The sequence below is a fragment of the Oryctolagus cuniculus genome, chromosome 5 (genome assembly GCF_964237555.1).
Source record: "Oryctolagus cuniculus chromosome 5, mOryCun1.1, whole genome shotgun sequence".
NCBI lineage: Eukaryota > Metazoa > Chordata > Mammalia > Lagomorpha > Leporidae > Oryctolagus > Oryctolagus cuniculus.
The window spans coordinates 134597458-134622250 of NC_091436.1; the positions used below are offsets into that span (position 1 = coordinate 134597458).

The 24793-nt window shown below is 44.2% G+C and overlaps 1 protein-coding gene across 1 annotated transcript in view; it reads right to left on the reverse strand.

Moving 5' to 3' along the window:
• Window positions 1-24793, reverse strand: part of BLTP3A (bridge-like lipid transfer protein family member 3A) — a 70237-nt gene that overhangs the window by 38653 nt on the left and 6791 nt on the right. Inside the window, exons 2-4 of the mRNA XM_051855732.2 lie at window positions 3855-4017; window positions 3725-3763; window positions 3210-3301 (exon numbers count right to left, since the gene is read on the reverse strand). Coding sequence (XP_051711692.1) covers window positions 3210-3301; window positions 3725-3763; window positions 3855-4017 — 294 coding nt within the window. The remainder of the gene's footprint in view (window positions 1-3209; window positions 3302-3724; window positions 3764-3854; window positions 4018-24793) is intronic.

The window sequence follows — 24793 nt, forward strand, 5'->3', positions numbered from 1 at the left end:
TCCTGGCTTCGGATCAGTACAGCGCCAGCTGTCGTGGCCAATTGGGGAGTGAATAATCGGATGGAAGACCTCTCTCTCTCTCTCTGCCTCTCCTCTCTCTGTGTAATTCTGACTTTCAAATAAATAAATAAATAAATCTTTAAAAAAAAAAAAAAAGAAGCAGGTGGGGAGAATACAAATATGATACTTCTTTCAACCTTTTCGCAAAAGATTCATTTTACTAATTTGTAAGGCAGAGTTACAGCAGGGTGGGGTGGGTAATCAAGAGATCTTCCATCCACTCGTTCACTCCCCAAATGGCTGCAACAGTCAGGGCTGGACCAGGCTCAAGCCAGGAACTTGGAACTCCATCTGGTTCTCCCATGTGGGTGGCAGGGGACCAAATACTTGGGCCATCTTCTGCTGCTTTCCCAGATGCATCAGAAGTGGAGCAGCTGGGACTTAAACTGTCACTCAAATGGATTACAAGCAGCAGCTTAACCCATTCCATCCAGTCTCGGTACCGTCTTTGTAAAACTATATTATTTTATACAGTTAAAAATAAATTACGACAGGCATTTGATCTAGTGATTAAAATGCCACTTGGGTTGCACACAGCCCAGAATAGAGTGTCCTAGCTCTTCTCCCAATTCTAGCTTCCTGGTAATATACATACACACTGGGAGACAATAGGTGATGACTCAAGTGGTTGGGTCCCTGTCACCCATGTGGGAGATTCAGGTTGAGTTCCCAGCTCCGGGGTGTGATCATGGTCACTGTGAGAATTCTGAGAGTGATCCATCAGATGAGAGCTCACTCTACCTCTCAAAAATTAAAATAATTTAAAACAAACAAAGCTTTCTGTATATTTATTTGCTACTCACAACAGGAGTCACTGTGCACTTACCCACCATGTAGGATCTTTGTCCTTAATGTGTTGTACTATGAGAATTAATGGTAAAACTAATCTTCAATCAGTACTTTATACTTTGTGTGTCTGTGTGGTGTGAACTGTTGAAATCTTTACTCAGCATAGAGTTGATCTTCTGTATATAAAGATAACTAAAAATGAATCTTTATGAAGAATGGGATGGGAGAGGGAGTGGGAAATGGGATGGTTGTGGGTGGGAGGGAGGTTATGGGGGGAAAAGCCGCTATAATCCAAAAGTTGTATTTTCAAAATTTATATTTATTAAATAAAAGTTTAAAAAAATTGCCACTCAACCACATTAAAAATAATTTCAAGTACCTTTAAAATATTTTGACCATATACCCCTAATGTGATATAAGTTTAAAACACAAAAACACACGAAGTATCTACTGCATTAAATAGTCTTACTGATACTTAGAATATTGGTCTTGTTATTTTTTGAAACTATTATAGGGGCCAGCATTGTGGTGCAGCCAGTTAAACCGGCTCAAGTTCTGGCTGCTACACTTCTGGTCCAGGTCCCTGCCAACGTATCTGAGAAAAGCAACCAAAGACGGCCCAAGTTGTTAGGCCACTGCACCTATGTGGGAGACCCGGATGGATTTCCAGACTCCTGGCTTTAATCTGGCCCAGCCCTGGCCATTGAAGCCATTTGGGGACTGAACCAGCAGATGGAAGATCTCTCTCTCTCTCTCTCTCCTTCCCTCCTTCTCTCCCTCCCTCCCTCCTTCTCTCTGTATAACTCTGCCTTTCAAATAAACAAACCTTTTTAAAACAAAACAAACAAACAAATAAGAAGCAAGAAATACTGCAAATCATTTACTATGTTACTGTTGTTAGGCATCAAAATTCAGTGTGTATTTTTTTTTTTTTTTTTGACAGGCAGAGTGGACAGTGAAAGAGAGAGACAGAGAGAAAGGTCTTCCTTTTGCCATTGGTTCACCCTCCAATGGCCGCCACGGCTGGCGCGCTGTGGCCGGCGCACCACGCTGATCCAAAGCCAGGAGCCACGTACTTATCCTGGTCTCCCATGGGGTGCAGGGCCCAAGCACTTGGGCCATCCTCCACTGCACTCCTGGGGCCATAGCAGAGAGCTAGACTGGAAGAGGGGCAACCGGGACAGAATCCGGCGCCCCGACCGGGACTAGAACCTGGTGTGCCGGCGCCACAAGGCGGAGGATTAGCCTGTTGAGCCACGGCACAGGCCCAGTGTGTAAATTTTTAAAAATACAAATATTGAATCCAAAAAGTTAAGTCAAAAAAACCTCTTTCATTTGAATTGAAAAATAGGGTATTATCATGATTTATTTTTCTTTTTTTTTTTTTTTTGAAGATTTTATTTATTTATTTGAGAGGTAGAGTTACAGACAGTAAGAGAGAGAAACAGAGAGAAAGGTCTTCCGTCCCTTAGTTTACTCCCCAAATGGCTGCAACGGCCAGAGCTGCACCGATCCAAAGCCAGGAGCCACGTGCGTCCTCCCGGTCTCCCATGTAGGTGCAGGGGCCCAAGCACTTGGGCCGTCTCCTACTGCTTTCCCAGGCCACACCAGAGAGCTGGATTGGAATAGGAGCAGCCAGGACTAGAACCAGCACCCATATAGGATGCCAGCTCCACAAGCGGAGGATTAACCCACTACACCACAGCGCCAGCCCCTTTTCTCTTTCTTAAAGATACTTCTTTCCTAGGGGCCGGCGCTGTGGGACAGTGGGTTAACGCACTGGCCTGAAGCACCAGCATCCCTTATGGGTGCCGGTTCAAGTCCTGGCTGGTCTACTTCCAACCCAGCTCTCTGCTATGGCCTGGGAAAGCAGTAGAAGATGGTCCAAGTTCTTGGGCCCCTGCACCTGGGACAGAATCTGGCGCCCCGACTGGGACTAGAACCCGGTGTGCCGGCACCGCAGGCGGAAGATTAGCCTATTGAGCCGTGGCGCCGACCACGTGTGAACCTCTTTCTACCCACACTGTAAATATTGTAGAGGTAACTCAGGAAAATTTGTTATGAAATAGGTATTAGATTATATTAATGAATTCTTGTTATTTTCACTGAATGTAAAAGTAGTTTTCATTTTTTTCAAACCTTTAAAAGCATATGATCTGCAGACATTTACAGGTGGAATGGTATGGCACCTGAGATACATTGTCAGTATGCGCACACAAACATAAACATACACACACACACCCATAGGGGTACATCACACTATTCTCTCCACTTTAGTATATGTTTGAAAATTCCTACAATAATTAATAGAGTCTGCAACAGTTCACATGTTGTAAATAACAGGACTCAAAGCAACTAACCTCTGTCCAGAAGCCAGGGCGATGGGAGACTGTCCATTGGGGGGCCGAGGCTCCTCACAGGTCTTCATCTCCACCTCTACCTTATCTAGACACTGAAATAAAAGCCATGCAAAGCTAAGTGTCTACACAAAAGCACGCACAATACAAAGGAAGACAGCACAGACTCTGACAATCACCCGATAGTCAACAGGAACTGTATTTCTAACTTCAATTCTGTCAGGATGCCAAGAGAAATGGGGGATGTCAAGGGATGGAATTTGGGCAGCAGAAATTGTTAGGTAACAAAAGTCCTGGGTCTTGTGCCTTGGTGCTAATTCCTACACCACACAGTGGTTCCTGAATAAGCCCAGACAAGGGTCACTCTGTTTCAGAGATGCTCACAGGGCCATAAAGAAGCATCCGCCAGTCCCAGCGGGGTCAGCACATCAGGATTCCTCCCCACCCCCTCTCTTATTTTTCAAAAGCCTGTACTGGACATCCCCATTTGATTACTTGCAACCAAAAAAGACCATTACCAAGCAAATTGGATGTGTCTTCAGCTTTGTCCACTGAATCTGAAAGAGGAAAGCAGAGACTCAGAGCTGTGGAGCTGTCCCTCCAGAAGGCCAGCCAAAGAGCTCAGCAGCACTCTGACCCCAGTCTCACCCGGATGGAGGCCCTGTTGCAGTAGACCCGAGTGATGGCTAACCAGGTGGGCAGCTCCAGCACATTCTGCAGAACCTCTTCATCCAGCTCCAGGTTTGTCAGCTGACCTTCTCCTTTCAGGGTACTCAAGTTGATTTTGTCTGGGGAAAGATTCTTAGTGAACCTGAAAAGAACGATGATAAAGAAGCTATTATTTCCATAGGAATCTGCTAAATAGGAATTAATAAGTCAATGATATTTTTGAATTTGGAAAAAAAAAGAAAGTTAAAAACACATGACAAGTAATGATCATGATCACACTGTCTTCATACAACGTAAGATGTTAGATGAGACCTATCATTCTACTTATGAGTCCCTGATTGAGTTCTGGGCTCCTGGCTTTGGCCTCGTCCATCTCCAGCTGTTGCAGCCATTTGGGAAGTGAACTAACAGATGGGAGCCTCTCTCTCTCTCTCTCTCTCTCTCTGCCTCTATAACTGTGCCTTTCAAATAAATAAATAAATCTTAAAAAAAAAAAAAAAAGGCCGGCGCCGTGGCTCAATAGGCTAATCCTCCACCTTGCGGCGCCGGCACACCGGGTTCTAGTCCCGGTCAGGGCGCCGGATTCTGTCCCGGTTGCCCCTCTTCCAGGCCAGCTCTCTGCTATGGCCAGGGAGTGCAGTGGAGGATGGCCCAGGTGCTTGGGCCCTGCACCCCATGGGAGACCAGGAAAAGCACCTGGATCCTGGCTCCTGCCATCGGATCAGCGCGGTGCGCCGGCTGCAGCGGCGGCCATTGGAGGGTGAACCAACGGCAAAGGAAGACCTTTCTCTCTGTCTCTCTCTCTCACTGTCCACTCTGCCTGTCAAAAAAAAAAAAAAAAAAAAAAAAAAAAAAAAAAAAAAAGGCAGAGCAGCCAGATCTCGAACAAGACCCACATGGGATGCAGGCATCGTAGACAGCAGCTTAATCTGCTGTGCCACAATGCCAGCCCCAGAGGCTTTATTCTGAAACTCTATTATCTGCTGAAGATTGGTCCCACCAAAAGGGGGAAAATATTTTTGGCCTCTTCCCTGAATTTTCATGAATTAAACTCTGATCTACAGGAAGGAATATTAAAGAATGTAACCATACTTGTACACTTATACAGATCTTATCACAAGCTATGGTCCATCTCCTAGGCCCATTTAATTCCCAAAGAGAATAATTTACTATCCTTCCATTCACCTAAAATCATTTACCAAGCTCCAAATGGTCATAACCCTCCTCCCCCAACCCTGAGGAAAGATACAAAAGGATCTGGACCTCACTGGCTTATGGGCAATCACACTCCTGTGACTGCCCCTTGTACATGTCCCTTCCTCCCATGAACCTATCATCCATTCATTCCAGAGACAAGTGAGAGGGCAAAGGGGAAGCTTTCCCATTGCTCTTACAGAAGGTAAAATAAAATCTCAACCCTGCACACTTTTACTGATTTTAATTCCTTTTTAATGTTTCTTTGAAATAACATTTAATGAGTACATTTTATTCTCTGGACCAAAAAGAAAAGCTGTTTCTATAAGGGCTTCTTTGCCTCCAAAACAAGCTTGCTATGGTGGGAAAGCAGATCCTTCCTTTGCTGAAGGGAAGGCTACCATGAAATGGGAGTAGCTGTGAAAGAGGGGAAAGGCCTCTACACACTTGCTAATGACTAAAACCATAACAGGAAGTGAAGAAAGACAGCGTAGCCCCCAGGAACTCATGGACTATAATTCATAGGGAAATAAAGGTAGACAGGGGCCAGTGCTGTGACATAGCGGGTAAAGCCAATGCCTGCAGTGCCAGCATCCTGCCGGTTTGAGTCCTGGCTGTTCCACTTCCGATCCAGCTCTCTGCTATGGCCTGGGGAAGCAGTGGAAGATGGCACAAGTGCTTGGGCCCCTGCACCCACATAGGAGACCTGGAAGAAGCTCTTGGCTCCTGGCTTCAGATTGGCACAGCTCCGCCCATTGCAGCTCATTGGAGAGTGAACCAGCAAATGGAAGCTCTCTCTCTCTGCCTCTCCTTCTATCTCTGTGTAACTCTGACTTTCAAATGAATAAATAAATCTTTAAAAAAAAAAAAAAAGAAAGAAAGAAAGAAAAGAGAGGGGCCGGCACCGTGGTTCACTTGGTTAATCCTCCACCTGCGGCACCAGCATCCCATATAGGTGCCGGATTCTAGTCCTGGTTGCTCCACTTCCAGTCCAGCTCTCTGCTGTGGCCCGGGAAGGCAGTGGAGGATGGCCCAGGTGCTTGGGCCCTGCACCCACATCGGAGACCAGGAGGGAGCACCTGGCTCCTGGCTTCGGATCAACATAGCACCGGCTGTAGTGGCCATTTCGGGGGTGAACCAACTGCAAAGGAAGACCTTTCTCTCTGTCTCTCTCTCTCACTGTCCACTCTGCCTGTCAAAAAATTAAAATTAAAAAAATAAATAAATAAAATAAAAAAAAGAAGTATTAGTCTTGGGGTAGCAGGAAAAGCCACTGCCTGCAATGCCAGCACACCACATGGCCACCAGTTGGTGTCCTGGCTGCTCCACTTCCCATCCAGCTCCCTTACCCTCCACATGGCAGATAGGAGGAAGCTCCTGGCTCCTGGCTTTGGCCTGACCCAGCACTGGCCCTTGTGAACATCTGGGTAGTGAACGAGCAAATTAAAGATCTCAGTCTCTCTCTCTCTAGTTCTTTAAAAAAAAAAAAAAAAAAAAAAAAAAAAAAACCTTAAAAAATACTATTCTTAACAAGAACTTTTTAACAGGCATATTAGCCTTGAAGACTGTCTCACCTTCTCTGCCCCAGCAACTGAGATTCTTTGGGGTGGGGAGGTGCACTGGGATGGGAGGATCAGGATGAGAACCACTAAAATAAAAAGCTGCTCTTCCTAGGATTAAAGGCCATTTCAAAGAAAAGAAACTGATGGACCAGCAATGTGGCGCTGTGGGCTAGGCCTCTGCCTGAGGCACTGCCAGCCCATATGGGCAATGGTTTGTGTCCCAGCTGCTCCACATTTTTTTTTTTTTTTTTTTTTTTTGAACAGGCAGAATTAGACAGTTAGAGAGAGACAGAAAGAAAGGTCTTCCTTTTTCCCTTGGTTCACCCACCAAGTGGCCGCTAAGGCCGGCGCACTGCGCCGATCTGAAGCCAGGAGCCAGGTGCTTCTCCTGGTCTCCCATGGGGGTGCAAGGCCCAAAGACCTGGGCCATCCTCCACTGCACTCCCAAGCCACAGCAGAGAGCTGGCCTGGAAGAGGAGCAACTGGGACAGAATCTGGCACCCCAACTGGGACTAGAACCCTGGGTGCCGGCGCCGCAGGCAGAGGATTAGCCTAGTGAGCTGTGGCGCCAGCTGATCCACTTCTGATCCAGCTCTCTGCTATGGCCTGGGAAAGCAGTGGAAGATGGCCCAAGTGCTTGGGCCCCTACACTTGGGATCTGGGCAGCTCCCACCATCCCAATCATCTGGGGGAGTGAACCAACAGATGGAAGATCTCTCTCTCTCTCTCTCTCTCTCTCTCTATCTCTCTTTGCCTCTACCTTTGTAACCCCCCATTTCAAGTAAATAAATACAAATCTTAAAAAAAAAAAAACTGACAACGTCTCTGAAAAGAGGGGAACACACTTGAGGTAAAATGAAACATAAAAAGAGTCAACAATAAGCTACACTGCTTCTTAGCATTGAAGTCGCAGAGTGATTATAGCAAATAGTTACCACATAATATAATTTCTAGACTTTTCTTTGTGAAATCTAACTCCTTTTACAGTTCTATATAAAACAAATGACATTTCGCAAGCTTTAAGAAACATCTATGAGATTTTGTCACAATTCATCCTAACCTGCACAGTATTTAGGGCAGTGTCTCAAACTATAGTCCACTAATCAGATGGATCTGAATCACTTAGGTGATATTAAAATGCAGTCATACTGGGCCACATCCCCAAATATGTTGTCAACAACACTAATATATAGGAACAACCAGAAATGTGCAAAACCCAGAACAATCTGTCTTCTCACCCAAAGTGAATCAGGCCCCAAATGAAAAGTGATCACTCAAATTTCCAGGTAAGAGACTGGAGGAACATGAAGAAAAGAGGTATAGGTGAATAACCAAGTGAGAGAATAAACTGCATTTTTTATATAATTTTGACTATCAGAGGAGAAAAATCTCTCTATAGAGATTACCTGTTTCAGTCTCTACCTATACATACCTTCCTCTTAACTTTTTCCCATTTTTACTCTACCTGGACACACAAGAAGGCTGACTAAACTTGGTGACAGAACAATGACTTAAAATAATTGTATGTGGGATATGGGGCCAGCACTGTGGCGTAGCAGGTAAAGCCATTGCCTGCCGTGCCTGCATCCCATATGGGCACCAGTTCGAGTTCCTGCTGCTCCACTTCCGATCCAGCTCTCTGTTAAAGCCTGGAAAAGCAGTAGAAAATGGCCCAAGTCCTTGAGCTCCTGCACCCACGTGGGAGACCCGGAAGAAGCTCCTTGCTCCTGGCTTCGGATTGGCGCAGTTCCAGTTGCTGCGGCCAACGGAGTAGTAAATCAGCGGATGGAAGACCTCTCTCTCTGCCTCTCCTTCTCTCTCTGTGTAACTCTAACTTTCAAGTAAATCAATAAATCTTTTTTTTTGTTGTTCTGAATTTCTTTTTTATTTTTTTTTCAACTTTTATTTAATAAATATTTATTTCCAAAACACAACTTTCGGATTATAGCGGCTTTCCCCCCCATAACCTCCCTCCCACCCGCAACCATCCCATCTCCCACGTCCTCTCCCATCCCATTCTTCATCAAGATTCATTTTCAATTATCTTTATATACAGAATATCAACTTAGTATATACTAAGTAAAGATTTCAACAGACTGCACCCCCACAGACACAAAAAGTATAGAGTACTGCTTGAGTAGTAGTTTTACCATTAATTCGCATAGTACAACACATTAAGGACAGAGATCCTACATGGGGAGTAGGTGCACAGTGACTCCCGTTGTTGATTTAACAATTGACACTCTTATTTATGCCGTCAGTAATCACCTAAGGCTCTTGTCATTAGCTGCCAAGGCTATGGAAGCCTCTTGAGTTCACAAACTCCGATCTTATTTAGACAAAGTCAAAGTCAAAGTGGAAGTTCTCTCCTCCCTTCAGAGAAAGGCACCTCCTTCTTTGATGGCCCGTTCTTTCCACTGAGATCTCACAGAGATCTTTCTTTCTTTTTTTTTTTTTTTTCAAATTTTACCTTTATTGAAATACACTTTCCATACATAAAGTTCACTGGTTTTAAACATAGCTGCTGACTTTTTTTTTTTTTTTTTTTTGGCCACAGTGTCTTGGCTTTCCATGCCTGCGAAACTCTCATGGGCATAAATAAATCTTTTAAAAATAATAATCATAATTGTATGTCAGGCTGGCACTGTGGCACAGCAGGTTAAAGACATATGGGTGCAGGTTCGAGTCTGGCTGCTCCACTTCTGATCCAGCTCCCTGCTAATGAGCCTGGGAAAGCATCAGAGGATGGCCCAAGTGTTTGGGCCCTTGTACTCCCGTAGGAGACCCAGAGGAAGCTCCTGACTTCTGGCTTCGGATCAGCTCAGCTCCAGCTGTCCCAGCCATGTGGGGAGTGAACCAACAGATGGAAGACCTCTCTTTCTCTTTCTCTCTCTCTCCCTCTCTCTGTAACTCTTTCAAATAAATAAACCTTTAAGGCCGGCACCGCGGTTCATTAGGCTAATCCTCTGCCTGCGGCACGGGCACACTGGGTTCTAGTCCCGGTCGGGGTGCCGGATTCTGTCCCAGTTGCCCCTCTTCTAGGCCAGCTCTCTGCTATGGCCCGGGAGTGCAGTAGAGGATGGCCCAAGTGCTTGGGCCCTGCACCCGCATGGGAGACCAGGAGAAGCACCTGGCTCCTGGCTTCAGATCAGCGCAGTGCGCCGGCCACAGCACGCCGGCTGTGGCAGCTATTGGAGGGTGAACCAACGGCAAAAGGAAGACCTTCCTCTCTGTCTCTCTCTCTCACTGTCCACTCTGCCTGTCAAAAATAAATAAATAAGCCTTTAAAAAAAAAGTATGTATTTTTACCCTATAGGCTGAACCAGATCAATATCCTTTGATTAGCTAAGAAAACATCATTTTCAAAACATAATTTATTTTGTATAACATAAGTGGAAAAAAGCCTCATCCTGTGACCTGGACTAGCAGAACCAAACTACTTATAATAACAATGACATTCTACTTTGCACCAGGGACTGAATGAAGGCTCTTACTAACATTATCTCAATGAATCTTTGTAACAATCCACAGCAGATGTAAATTATCAGCCCCACTCTAGAGAGAAAGAGCATAAGATTCAGATGTGAAGTAACTGGCCCCAGGTAACAGGATAAGAGAAGGCAGAAGCAGACATGGAGCCGGGTCTGCTCACTTTCACTCATACTGTCGTCTTTCTCTTGATATTATGGACAATTCCTGCAAAACACACCTGGCACAGAATAAATTTATAAGCTATTTCGAAATGGTTAGAGAACATCCTTTCCCTTTTTATAATCTGATTAATCTGTATAAGAATAAAAAATCGCCGGTGCCACGGCTCACTAGGCTAATCCTCCGCCTTGCGGCACCGGCACACCAGGTTCTAGTCCCGGTCGGGGCGCCGGATTCTGTCCCGGTTGCCCCTCTTCCAGGCCAGCTCTCTGCTGTGGCCAGGGAGTGCAGTGGAGGATGGCCCAAGTGCTTGGGCCCTGCACCCGCATGGGAGACCAGGATAAGTACCTGGCTCCTGCTATCGGATCAGCGCGGTGCGCCGGCCACAGCGCACCGGCCACGGCGGCCATTGGAGGGTGAACCAACGGCAAAGGAAGACACCTTTCACTCTGTCTCTCTCTCTCACTGTCCACTCTGCCTGTCCAAAAAAAAAAAAAAAAAAAGAATAAAAAATCTAAATTTGGGGGCAGGGGCTGAAATGACAATGTACAATAAAAAACCTTTTGACAATTCAGCAACTCAATCAGATTAACTTGTTACTAGTCTAGCGGTGACCCCTAGTCACCATAGAGTCTATGATGGTAAGAAGTAGTCAACCAAAGCTGAATATTGCTCAACAACCAAGAATCCTTCTAGTACATGCTCAGAACTGCTGCCCGTGCAAGTCTGTCTGCCAGACCACCAAGGGCACTTCTCTCCTGAGAGAAATGGTACAAATCTGCTTTTTCATTTGTCAATTACTTTCCTGGTTCAAGAAAATTGGATACTACCTTATTAGCGTCTCAAAAAAGGCAGTGAGAACTCTTTACCCGATTCTGCCTGCATCATACAGCAACAGTGGTAGGTTTGTGGAGGTTTGATGGGCCACGGAAACCACTGCTGTGAGAACCACACGAGGCCCAAGTGTCAGTTCTCTCAATCCCTGCTCCTAAGCAGGGAGCAACAGCTCAAGCTCCGCATCCATACTGGAGTACAGTGAGGTTACACTGCAGCAATGCGACGATGAAACCAACTATTCCAAGTCACCTTCAACAGTCTTCAATCCAGGAGCAGCAAATGGATAGTGAATTCTTGAAAATAATCTTGCGTACCTTTTCCTATACCTCACAGTTCTCTAAGCATAAACTGTATCTGGCATTTGTGTTCCCAATCAAGGACGATACTATTCAGTCCAAGGGTGGCTAAAAAGGCTAATGGCAGCCTGCTATTTATTCCACTTCAAAAATGTGGGAAAACATTTTCTGCCCATCTGTTACTGTTACAGAGCGTAGATGCTAAGATGAAATCAAGTTGGAAAAACAGATTTTGATCCAGTTTCATTTGTGCCAGGGGATTGCAATCTGCCAAAGAGATGACAGAGAAAGGCTCTCAGACATCATCAAGAAAATGTTCCTGTTTTGGGAACTGAGAAAGATTTGAAGATTCTCAGAATTTCAGAGCTAGAAGGGATCCTAAATAATCACTTGGACCACATCTATAATTTGCAAATGAGTAAAACAAATGGTCAAAGGCTAAATGATTTGCCCCAGAGTCACAGTAAGGCAGTGGTATAAATAAGTGTCAGAAACAGGACTTACCCCAGAATTCATTCAACTCTCCCACTAATTCAGTACCTTCGTTACTAATGGGGCAAGTTACAATACTCATCCTGCTCCAGGTCCCATAGAAACTGAACTCTTGGGGCAGGCATTTGGCACAGCAGTTAAGAAGCTGTTTGGTGGGGCTGGCGCCGTGGTTCACTTGGTTAATCCTCCGCCTGTGGCGCCAGCATCCCATATGGGCACTGGGTTCTAGTCCTGGTTGCTCCTCCTCCTGTCTAGCTCTCTGCTGTGGCCTGGGAAGGCAGTGGAGGATGGCGCAAGTGCTTGGGCCTTGCACCCGCATGGGAGACCAGGAGGAAGCACCTGGCTCCTGGCTTCAGATCGGCGCAGCTCTGGCCGTAGCAGCCATTTGGGGAGTGAATCAATGGAAGGAAGACCTTTCTCTGTCTCTCTGTCTCACTGTCTAACTCTATCTGTCAAAAAAAAAAAAAAAAAAAAAAAGCAGCAGCAGCTGTTTGGGACACCAGCACTCCATGTCAGAGTACCTGGTTCAAGTCCCTGTTTAAGTCTCCTCCACTTCTAATCCAACTTCCTGCTAATGCACACCTTGGGAGGCAGCAGACGATGGTTCAAGTACCACTCATGTGGTAGACCCAGATGGAGAAGGGCTTTTCAGTCTGGCCCAGCCCTAGTTGTTGCAGGCATTTGGGGGAATGAACCAGTGGACAGAAGATTGCTTGTCTGGCTCTGAGTCTCTACTTTTCAAGAAAAAAAAAAAAAGAAGAAGAAAAGAAAGAGAAAGACATTAAACTTCCTTAGGAGAAAATTTTTTTTAAAAATCTCTATAAATACAATTTGCTCTCTTCACTATCTTTTCCACTGATTAAATGATGGCAGCCTAGGCCTTGGTTCCTAAACTGCTTACATAAATCTGCATCAAAGTACTTTCACTGCTCAGCTACACCACCAACTTGTCTTTTAACAGGATACAACACAGCTCTGAAGCAGCTGGCTTAGACAGCAGGTTCCCCTGAATCATCCAAATAAAACAGAGCAATCACGAACATGGCAGTGCTATTCATCTCAGATAACCTGATGGAATGCGTCTATCTTAGAGGTTTGCCATAATATATTTTATACTCCAAACTTTGATATATAGATTAGGCGCCTTTCTTAGAGAAAATTTTCTTTCCTCCAGATTCTTGTTGTTTACAACGTTGGGTGTTTTAACTGTCATGTTATTTAAGGTGTAGTTTATAAACAATGGCTTATTTCTGAACTTTCTATTTTGTTCATCTGAGATATATATATGTATATATACACGTCTATGTATATATGTTGTTCATCTGAGATATATATACACACACGCACACACACATACACTTATGTCAATATCACAGTCTTTATTATGGTAGCTTCATTTTTAGTGTTGAAGGTAGATAGCTTATCCTTTCATTTCGTTCATTTTCAAGATTAATATGTTCAAGTCCCATCTGCTCTACTTCTAATCCAGTTCCCTGCTAAGTGCCTGGGAAAGTAGCCAAAGATGGCCAACCTGCTTGGGCCCCTGTACCCATGAGGGACACCTGAAAGAAGCTCCTGGCTGCAGACCAGCCCAGTCCCAGCCATTGCAGCCATTTGAAGAGTGAACCAGAAGATGGAAGGTCTGTCTGTCTGTCTCTCTCTCTCTCTCTGTTAATACTGCCTTTTAAATACATAAATAAATCTTTTTAAAAATAAAAACAAATTTAAAAAGAATTGGAAATAAAACTGTAAAAGATTATCTTATGCCGGCGCCACGGCTCAATAGGCTAATCCTTCGCCTTGTGGTGCCAGCACACCGGGTTCTAGTCCCGGTCGGGGCACCGGATTCTGTCCCGGTTGCCCCTCTTCCAGGCCAGCTCTCTGCTGTGGCCCGGGAGTGCAGTGGAGGATGGCCCAAGTCCTTGGGCTCTGCACCCGCATGGGAGACCAGGAGAAGCACCTGGCTCCTGGCTTCAGATCAGCGCGGTGCGCCGGCCGCAGCGCGCTGGCCGCAGTGGCCATTGGAGGGTGAACCAACAGTAAAGGAAGATCTTTCTCTCTGTCTCTCTCTCTCACTGTCCACTCTGCCTGTCAAAAAATAAAAATAAAAAAAAGATGATCTTGTTTACATAGAAAATCCTAAGGAAGCCACAAAACAACTACTAGAGCCAATACCTAAATTTATGATTGCGGGATACAAGTCAAGTATAAAAATACCACTTTTGCTGCTATTTTCTAGCAGCAAACAAATAGAAATGTTTATAATAGTGTAAAAAGAAAATATGAAGAAACAAATTTAAGAAATGGAATATAGTAAAAACTACAAAACATTACTGGGACAGCAGTTAAAGATTACCTAAGTAAATATGCCATACCTTGAGTATACACCATATTCAAGAACAGGATGACTCCTTATTGTTAGTATGTCAAATTTACCTAAATTGAGGTATAGATTCAATGTAATCCCAATGAGAATTTCAGCAGATTTTGTTTTTGAAGATTCATTTTATTTATTTGAGAGGCAGAGTTAGAGAGAGAGAGAGAGAGAGAGAGAGACAGAGGGAGAGACCTTTCATCCACTGGTTCACTCCCCAAGTGGCCACAATGGCCAGAGCTGGACCAGTCTGAAGCCAGGTGGCAGGAGCTTCTTCTAGGTCTCCTATATGGGTTCAGGGGCCCAAGGACTTAGGCTGTCCTCCACTACTGTCCCAGGCACATTAGCAAGGAGCTGGATTGGAAGCGGAGCAGCCGGGACTCCAACCAGTATCCATATGGGATGCCAGCACTTCAGACAGCAGCTTAACCCACTGCACCACAGTGCTGACCTCTCAGATTTTTTAAATGATTTATTTATTTGAAAACAGAGTGACAGAGAGAGGGGGAAAGACAGAGACAGAGATCTTCCATCTGCTGGTTCCTACCCCAAGTGTTGGGAACAGCCAGGGCTTAGCCGGGCCAAAGTCAGGAGCCTGGAATTACAGCAGTGTCTCCCATGTGTGTGGCAGGGTTCAGGCACTTGGGCCATCTTCTGATGTCTTCCCAGGCACATTAGCAGGGAGTAGGATCATAAGCAGCTGGACTCCAGCGGGTGCTCACATGGGAGGCCAGCATTGCAGGAAGTGGCTTAGCCCATTGTGCCATGACACCAGCCCCTCTGTCCCTCTGTAGCATTTTTTTTTTAAAGATTTATTTATTTGAAAGCGTTACACAGAGAGAGAAGGAGAGGCAGAGAGAGAGAGAGAGAGAGAGAGAGAGAGAGAGAGAGAGGAAGAGGAGAGAGAGAGAAAGAGAAAGAGAGAGAGAGAGGTCTTCCATCTGCTGGTTCACTCCTCAAATGACCACAAAGGCCAGAGCTGTGCTGATCCAAAGCCTGGAGCCAGGAGTTTGTTCCAGGTCTCCCACATGGGTGCAGGGGCCCAAAGACTTGGGCCATTGTCTACTGCTTTCCCAGGTCATAGCAGAGAGCTGGATCAGAAGTGGAACAGCTGGACTTGAACCAGCATGCATATGGGATGCCAGGCAGCAGCTTTACCCTCTACGCCACAGCACTGGCCCCTCTGTAACTTTTTTTTTTTTTAAAAGATTTATTTCTTTATTTGAGAGGCAGAGTTATAGACGGAGAAAGGGAGAGACAGAGAGCAAGGTCTTCTATCTGCTAGTTCACCCTCTAAATGGCCCCAACAGCCTGAGCTGGGCCAATCTGAAGCCAGGAGTCAGGATCATCTTCCTGGTTTCCCATGCAGGTGCAGGGGCCCAAGCACTCCGGCCATCTTCTACTACTTTCCCAGGCCATAAGCAGAGAGCTGCATCAAAAGAGGAGCAACCAGGATACACACTGGTGCCCATATGGGATGCCAGTGTGGCAGGCAGAGGCTTAAGCTACTATACCACAGCGCTGGCCCCAGCATAATCTTTTTCTACTAGATTTCATGTACTCCCCAAAAGGTAACCATGATATGAGTAACCAAAAACACATATGACCAGATGTGCACAAATGCACCCTCTCAGAGCAGCAAAACAGATGAGGAATATCTTGTTCTGCTGGTGATGTGATTATAAAAATTAAAATGCAGAGGTATAAAAATGAGTTTCTACTATACAGAAGTAATTCTATAGATAGATGTTTAAAATGCAATAACTCCACATATACTCTTCTAAGATTGCTTTCATTTTTAATTAACACTGTATCTTGGTCATTTTATATTGTCAACTTTTTAATACTTACTAATAATTTTTAATTATTACTTTTTAATTTTTAATTTTTAATACTTACTAATAATTAGAAAGTCATATACAAACTATATCCCTATATGTATGCACTGTAATTTAATAATATCCCAAGTAATTTCTCCTTTACAATGATTTCATAAGTACAACTAAATAATCTCACAGGTTTTCTTACTTGTTTTTCTACAGAACACATTTACAGAAGTGGAATTTTACATTTTACCAAATGCTCCCAGATCTCCCTTTACAGACATGATTGATACTGGTTTACATTCTCAGCAACTATTACTGACTGCCTACCCTTGAGAGCTCAACAATCCATGGCTGCACAGCTTGGGACCAATCTACAGAACAAGGATTCTGCAGAGGTTCTCCTAAGTCTCAACAGTAGCCCTGCTGTACTAGTTCCCTCCTCTGAGCACACAGCCATGCTGTTTAGCTGAAGCCCTAAAGTCCTGTTTGGTTTGAGCAAATCTTTTGTCCTGGAACTGAAGACTTGCAATCTGGCCCACTAGTAGGGTACATGGCATTTAAGGCATGTATCTACAGACTCCTCGACTAATTGACTGTCATATATCTGCCCCCTAGAATTATGGCTGCAGCATCTTTCATACATAATTAGCTACCCTTTCATTGATCATTTGAGAATTAGGACATAGAACAAACTCCTCAGTAACTGTAACTCTGAGACAGCTGCCTCTGCCTTCTATTAACTCTTCAACCATTTAGCTCCCATAATGTTTAGGTCCCAGATTCTGTTCCTACACTGGTCTTTAAGATATTACACCAAATCTTGGCATGTTTCACTATGCTAAAAACATTTTCTGTCATCCTAACACATTCCCCTTATTTTCGTTACTTTCATTTCTTAACAATTCCCAAACTTAGGTCAAGGACATTAGTTGACAAAATCTAAATATTAGATTTCTAATTTAAAAGTCCACTTACAGGCATGGATTACCAAAGTAAAAACATATTTGCTAATGGTCAGCAAAAGAAGACTAACCCACTAACAGACATTGTTGGTGGCCAATCACTACTGGATAAGGATAGGTATTTCTCGGGCAGACATTAGACACATCTGTTAACACATCACTTGGGACACCCATATCCCATATCGTAGTACCCATATTCCTTTCTCAGCTTATAAACCAGCATAATGCTAACATGCAACCTGGGAGGAAGCAGATTGATGGCTCAAGCGCTTGGGTTCTTGCAACCTCCAGAGGAGAGCTACATGGAGTTCCAGGCTCCTGGTTTTGGCCTGGCCTCAGCTGTTGGAGGCATCTGGGGAGTGAATCAATCTCCCATCCAAGTAGTAACCAGGCCCAATCCTGCTTAGCTTCCGAGATCAGAGGAAATCGGGTCCATTCAGGGTGGTTTGGCCGCAGATGAAAGAATCAGTTAAACAGATTAAGATCAATCTCTCTAATCGAAAATGAATCTTGATGTGAATGGAAGGGGAGAGGGAGTGGGAAAGGGGAGGGTTGTGGGTGGGACGGTATGGGGGGGAAGCCATAGTAATCCATTATTCGTACTTTGGAAACGTATATTCATTAAATAAAAGTTAAAAAAAAAAAAAAAAAAAAAAAAAAGATCAATCTCTCATTCTCTGCATCTCTCTTTCAAATAAATGAAATAAATATTTAAATGTTTATAAAATTTTTAAAAGAATAGGTCATTTTTTAAAGAAGATTTCTTTTCTTTGAAAGGCAAAGTTACAGAGAGGGGTGGAGATATCTTCCATCTGCTGGTTCTCCCCCTCCAGGTGGCAGCAATGGTTAGCAGAGCCAGGCCAAAGCCAGAAGCCAGGAGCAAGGAGCCAGGAGCCAGGAGCTTCTTCCGGGTCTCCCACATGGGTGCAGGGGCCCAAGGACTTGTGCCATCTTCTACTGCTTTCCCAGGAACATTAATGGGTAGCTGGATCAGAAGTGGAGAAACCAGCACTCATATTAGCATCCATACGGGATGCCTGTGTTGTAGGCAGCAGCTTAACCCTCTATATCACAGCACCAGCCCAAAATAGGTTCTTTAAAAAAAAAAAAAAAAAGATTCATTTATTTATTTGAAAGGCAGAGTTACTGTGATAGAGGGAGAGAAAGAGAGAGCTCTTCCATTTGCTGGTTCACTCTCCAGATGGCTGCAATGGCCAGCACTGGGCCAGGAAGAAGCCAGGAGATTTAGCCAGGTCTCCCACATGGGTGGCAGGGGCCCAAACACTTGGGACATCCTCCACTGCTTTTTCCAGACCATTAGCAGGGAGTCAGGACATGAACATGCGCCCATATGGGATGCTGGCATCTCAGGCTGTGGCTTAACTTGCTATACCACAACACCCACCTCAACAATAGGTTCTTCATGGTACCCCCTGTAACAACTATTTAGAGAAATCTGACACACTGATTGTCTAGGCTTTGAAAACTGTCCAAGAAAGAAACTGAGAGAAAAGGGAAATTATACATGCACTGAGTCTGTCCTTAATTTATGAGCACAAGTGGCCCTAATTTTGACCATGTATGCTTGTTTTAAGAGGCAAGCGGCTCAATAGGCTAATCCTCTGCCTGCAGCACTGGCATATCAGGTTCTAGTCCCGGTCGGGGCACCGGATTCTGTCCCAGTTGCTCCTCTTCCAGTCCAGCTTTCTGCTGTGGCCCGGGAGTGCAGTGGAGGATGGCCCAGGTGCTTGGGCCCTGCACCACATGGGAGACCAGGAGGAAGTAACTGGCTCCTGGCTTCAGATCGGTACAGAGCGCCAACCATAATGGCCATTTTGGGGGGGGGGGTACCAACAGAAGGAAGACCTTTCTCTCTCTCTCTCTCACTGTCTATAACTCTCTCTCTCTCTCTCTCTCACTGTCTAACTCTGCCTGGCCAAAAAAAAAAAAAAAAAATTAGTTCTTTGCCTTTGACTCTTGATTATGGTGTTTTTAAATTTTATTTTTATTTTTACAGAAAAGATCTTTACATTTTTTTACATATGTAAAACTATCAGTTTTGTTTTTGATTTAATGAATGGAGAAATCTTCCTCTCTTTAAGACCATCAAATATTTATCCAGGTTTCTTTCTAGTTCTTCCTGCCTCCATTTTAATACTTTTTTTTTTGAAAACAATTCCTCTACTGGTGGACACGTGGACTATTGAATGAGTTGATAATAATCACAAAACAATAATACCAAGTAAGTGAAATGAATTAAGAGGCATATCCAACAATCCGTCCACATTCTTTAATACATTACAAACCAACTATAATGTGTCCGATTAACCAGACATGTTAAACCAGTTTTAAGAGTATCATCTACCAACATGGAAAGAAGCTCTTCTGTGAGGCTAGGTTAAAAGGCACACCCTTCCCATTACAGATAATTAGAAGGTGCAAAGTGTTTTAAAAGGAAGGGAGGGAGAAAAATCAGTACATTCTAAAAACACACAATACAACCATCATCTAGATAAGCTGAATAAGGATAATATTTCTCTAAGAACTCATTTTAAAAATAATAGCTAACATTTATTAACTGCTTACTTTATTGCAGGTGCTTTCCTAAGCACTTTACACATTTTCTAAAAATTTAAAACTTTATACATTTTTAATAATTTATTTACTTATTTATTTGTTTGAAAGTCAGAGTGACTGAGAAAGAGAGGGAGAGACAAAGAGAGATCTCCCACCACTGGTTCACTCCCCAGATGGCCACAACAGCCAGTGCTGGGCCGGGCCAAAGCAAGGAGCTTTAGTGGGTGTCACTAAATTGGTGACAAATTGGTAAAATTCAAAAGAATCTTCCCTCAAAATAATTGTCCTAGAATATTTAAAACAGTTGAAAGCTGTGCAATATTTGTGGTTTTATGTAAAACAAAGTTAGATTCCAGGCTCATTTAATCTAAACATAAACATCTAACAACACTGAAAAGTTAAAAGAGATGAGAGACAATGCCTCTTTATGTAAGATTATTCTGCCTATTCCAGTACATCAGTATCCCTACCTTCTCTCCAACCATGAAATGCTGATAGCACCCTTCAATCACTGTGACTACCAAAAACAATCATTGTTGACACACAGTGTAAGGACCTGGGATGGGCAGCTGACCTAGCAGTTAAACTGACAGTTATGACGCCCATCTACCACATCGGAGTGCCTGGCTCTCCCAATTCCAGCTTCCTGCTCGCACATAACCTGGGGGCAGCAGGTGATGGCTTAAGTAGTTGGATACATGCCACCCACATGGAAGATCTGTACTGTGTTCCCGGATTCTGGCAATGGCCCTGGCCATTGTGGACATTTGAGGGGGAAATGGGAATCGCTCGCTCTCTTTCTCTCTCTCACCCCACCCCTCCTACCTCTCTGCTTCTCATATAAAGAAATTTATTAAGATCTCACTCCAAGGAATGCAAAAGAAATCACTCTTAGGAGCAGGGATTTAGCCTAGAAGTTACAAGGCCCCACATTCCACATCAGAGTGCCTAGCTTTGACTCCCAGCTCCTGACTCCAGCTTTTAGCCAATAAGGATCTTGGGAAGCAACTGTGATGGGGCCAAGTAATTGCATATCTACCATCCACATGGGAGATCTGAACTGACTCCTGGCTTCGGATCAGTGCAGTGCGCCGGCCGCAGCGGCCATTGGGAGGTGAACCAACGGAAAAAGGAAGACCTTTCTCTCTGTCTCTCTCACTGTCCACTCTGCCTGTCAAAAAAAAAAAAAAAATCTCACCATCAATGTTCGCCATAATTTTTTTTAAAGATTTATTTATTTGAAAGACAGAGTTACAGAGAGAGAGGGAGAGACAAAGAGGTCTTCTATCCGCTGATTCACTCCCCAAATGACCACAACAGCCAGAGCTGAGCTGATCCGAAGCCAGGAGCTTCTTCTGAGTCTCCCACGTGAGTGCAGAGGGATAAGGACTTGGGCCATCCTCCGCTACCTTCCCAGGCACATTAGCAGGGAGCTGGATTGGAAGTGGAGCAGCAGGAGATAGAACCCACACCAATATGAGATGATGACACTGCAGGCCGAGGCTTTAACCTGCTGCACCACACAGTGCCAGCCCCTCTCCATAATTTTTTAAATGCCAGGCTGGCAGCCAAGCTACACATAACTAATGTACTTACAGACAGCACATCATGTAAAAATATTACTGATAAAAGCAATAAAACAAGTACATCAACTCAAGAAATAGTTACAATACCTAGCGCTTATGTATCTAGAGAGTAAGTACAAACTATATACCCTTCACCTAATTTACTAATATGTGTTAATATTACACTTTAGATGTCCCCTTTACTAAAGACACTGATTTGATTTGATTGCTTACAAACACTGGAAAAGGTTCTTAGGTAACTGTGATCACCACCAGGAGCAAGAACTTTTCTCCACTACACAGAGATAAAAGGCCTTGTAATGACACTGGCTGATCTGGGTGCCCTTGTCTTTTAAGCCTCCCTTCCAAGTCTAAGGTTCCCTGAGCTCCAAGCACACACTCTCACACCACATGCCTTTTCCCACACCCACTTCATCCACTCCAAGCATTGTCGAAGTCTTTGGTTTCAAAGAAATCAAAAGACACAAGCCCTGCTATCATGGAAACCAGCCTCCAGCAGGTATAAAGAAATTAAACTGTGATAAAAAGAATCTTTCTTGGGGCTGGTGCTGTGGCTCAGCAGGTTAAGCCACCATCTGCAGTACCGGCATCCACTCAGACTTTCAAATAAATAAATAATTTTTTAAGATTTATTTATTTATTTGAAAGGCAGAGTTACAGAGAGGCAGAGGCAGAGATACAGAGAGGTCTTACATCCACTGGTTCACTCCCAAAATGACCACAATGGCCAGAGCTGGGCCAATCCAAAGTGAGGACTCCCATGAGGGTACAAGGACCCAAGAACTTGGGCCATCTTCTACTATTTTCCCAGGGCATAGCAGAGAGCTGGATGGGAAGTGCAACAGCCGGGACTCAAACTAGCGCCCATATGGGATGCCGGCACTGCAGGCAGAGGCTTTACCTACTATACTACACACTGGCCCCATAAATAAATCTTTAAAAAAAGGATTATTTTTCTTTTCACTGATTAATACCATACTCACAGGCTATTATTCAATCAGGTCCTTATTTATTTATTCATTCAAAAGGCAGAGTTACAAAGAGAGAGGGGGGGGGAGAGAGAGAGAAAGAGGTCTTCTATCTGCTGGTTCACTACTTGATGGCCATAACAACCAAGGCTGGGCCAGACTGAAACCAGGATCCAAGAGCTTCATCCAGGTCTCCCACATAGGAGGGAGGGGCCTAAGGACTTGAGCCATCTTCTGCTGTTTTCCCAGGTGTGCTAGCAGGAGCTGGCTAGGAAGTGGAACAGCCAGACACAAACTGGCAAACATATGGATGCTGGCACTGCTGGTGGCAGTTTAACTCGCTACACCACAGTACTGGCCCTCAGGTAATATTAAAAAAAAAATACTGATGGATGGAATGGATGGATTGATTTGTCAGGCATGACAAAAGAGAGGGAGAGACAGAGAAATCTTGCATCTACTGGTTCACTCTCCAAATGCCCACAACAGCCAGGGCTGGGTGAGGCCAAAGCCAAGAACTAGGAACTTCATCCTAGTGTTTCACATGATGGCAAGGGCCCAGGTATTGGGCCATCATCTGCTGCATCCTAGGTGCATTAGCAGGAAGCTAGATCAGAAGCAGAGGCAGGACTCAAACCCAGATAACTCTGATACGGGATGCAGGAGTCCCAAGCAGTGGCTTCACCCACTGTGCCACAACACCTGCCCCTTGAAGCATATAACTTTCATTATCATGAACCACACATTAAGCTGTTGCATGTCAAACACATACTAAATAATACTTTGAAAAATTTATTTTTTAATTTAATTTATTTTAGAGACAGAGTTCCCATCTACTGGTTCACTTTGCAAATGCCCATAATGGCCAGGACTGGGCTAGGTAACAACCAAAAGCCAAGAATTCAATCCAGGTCTCCTTTATGAGTGGCAGGGACCCAGTTACTTGAATCATCACCTGCAGCCTCCCAGAGTGTATGTAAGCAAGAAGCTAGAAGCCGAAGCAGAGCCAGTGATCGAACTCGGGCACTCTGATAAGGGATGAAGGCATCACAAGTAGCCCAAAGTTGGGCCAAACATCTGTTCCTCAAGACACAAAGTGACCATTTTACTATAAAAAGAAGAAAGATTGTAATAGAAAGCTATGCAATCTGTAGAGGGAGTTTAGTGCAGTGGTTAAGCGGCCACAGTTCGGCTCCCTGTTAATGCACGCCCCAGGAGCTAGCAGGCGATGGCTCTAGTATTGGGTATCTGCCACCCCATGAAAGACCCAGACTGGATCCCAGACTTCTGGCTTCAGCCTGGCCCAGCCCAGCTGTTGTGGGTATTTGGAGAGTGAACCAGGAGATCAAAGATATCTACTCTCCCCTTTGCTTTTCAGATAAAAATTAATACTTTTTCTGTTAAAAAGAAAAACTATATAATTCCAAATTTTGCTTCTCTAGTAGAGATGAAATGGTATGCTCATGGTTACTACAATTACAGTGCAGAGACAAGCTACTTAATACCCAAGGTAGTCTGAAGACCCAATATTCAAGAAAAACAAATGCCTTTCCAGTGTTTTAGTGTAAAAGATGATTAAATACAGAGAGCCAAGCAACTCATCCATTCCCAGTACAGGATATTACAGGAAGGGGCCAGCACTGTGGCATAGTGGGTAAAGCTGCCACCTGTCTTAGGCTTTACTGATTGGAGTCCTGGCTGCTCCACTTCATTAACAGGGAGCTGGTCTGGGAAAGCAACGGAAGATGGCCCAAGTGCTTGGGCCCCTGTACGCACATGGGAGACCCGAAGGAAACTCCTGGCTCAGCTCCAGCCATTGCAGCCATTTGGGGAGTGAACCAGCAGTGAAAACCTCTCTGTCTCTCTCTCTCTGTCTCTCTCTCTCTGTAACTCTGCCTCTCAAATAAATAAATATGGGATGGGAGGTTTCTTGGTTGCTATTCTTCAAGTGAGTGCTGGTGACATGGTATATCCAGTTGGAAACACTCAGTAGGTAAGTAACACTTATACCATTTAAACAATCTGGAATCTTGGGGTCTCAGTGTGCATTTCAGATTCATCATTTACTAGTTATAACTTTGACAAGTTATTTAACCTTTCTCTGACTCATTTCTTCACTTATAAAGTAGTTCTTCATTTCTTCATATATAAAATGATATATATATATATACACATATATACATATACATATATACATATATATATATATATATATAAAGTGATAATAGTATCTATTTCCTAGGATTACTGTCCTAAGATTCATGAAGTGCTTTTTAGCAAAGTTGGCTATTCTTAAATATTTGGTAAGTAAATAAAAGTGCTTTACTTTGAAGTAACATAAGAAAATGAGAGGAGGCCAGTGCTGTGGCGTAGTGGGCTAAGCCTCCACCTGCAGCAACGGCATCACATATGGGCATCGGTTCAAGTCCCAGCTGCTCTTCTTCCAATCCCCCTCTCTGCTATGGGAAAGCAGTAGAAGATGGTTCAAGTGCTTGGGCACTGTACTCACGTGGGAGACCCGGAAGAAGCTCCCAGCTCCTGGCTTCAGGTTGGCTCAGCTCTTGCCTTGTGGTCATTTTGAGAAGCCACAGAA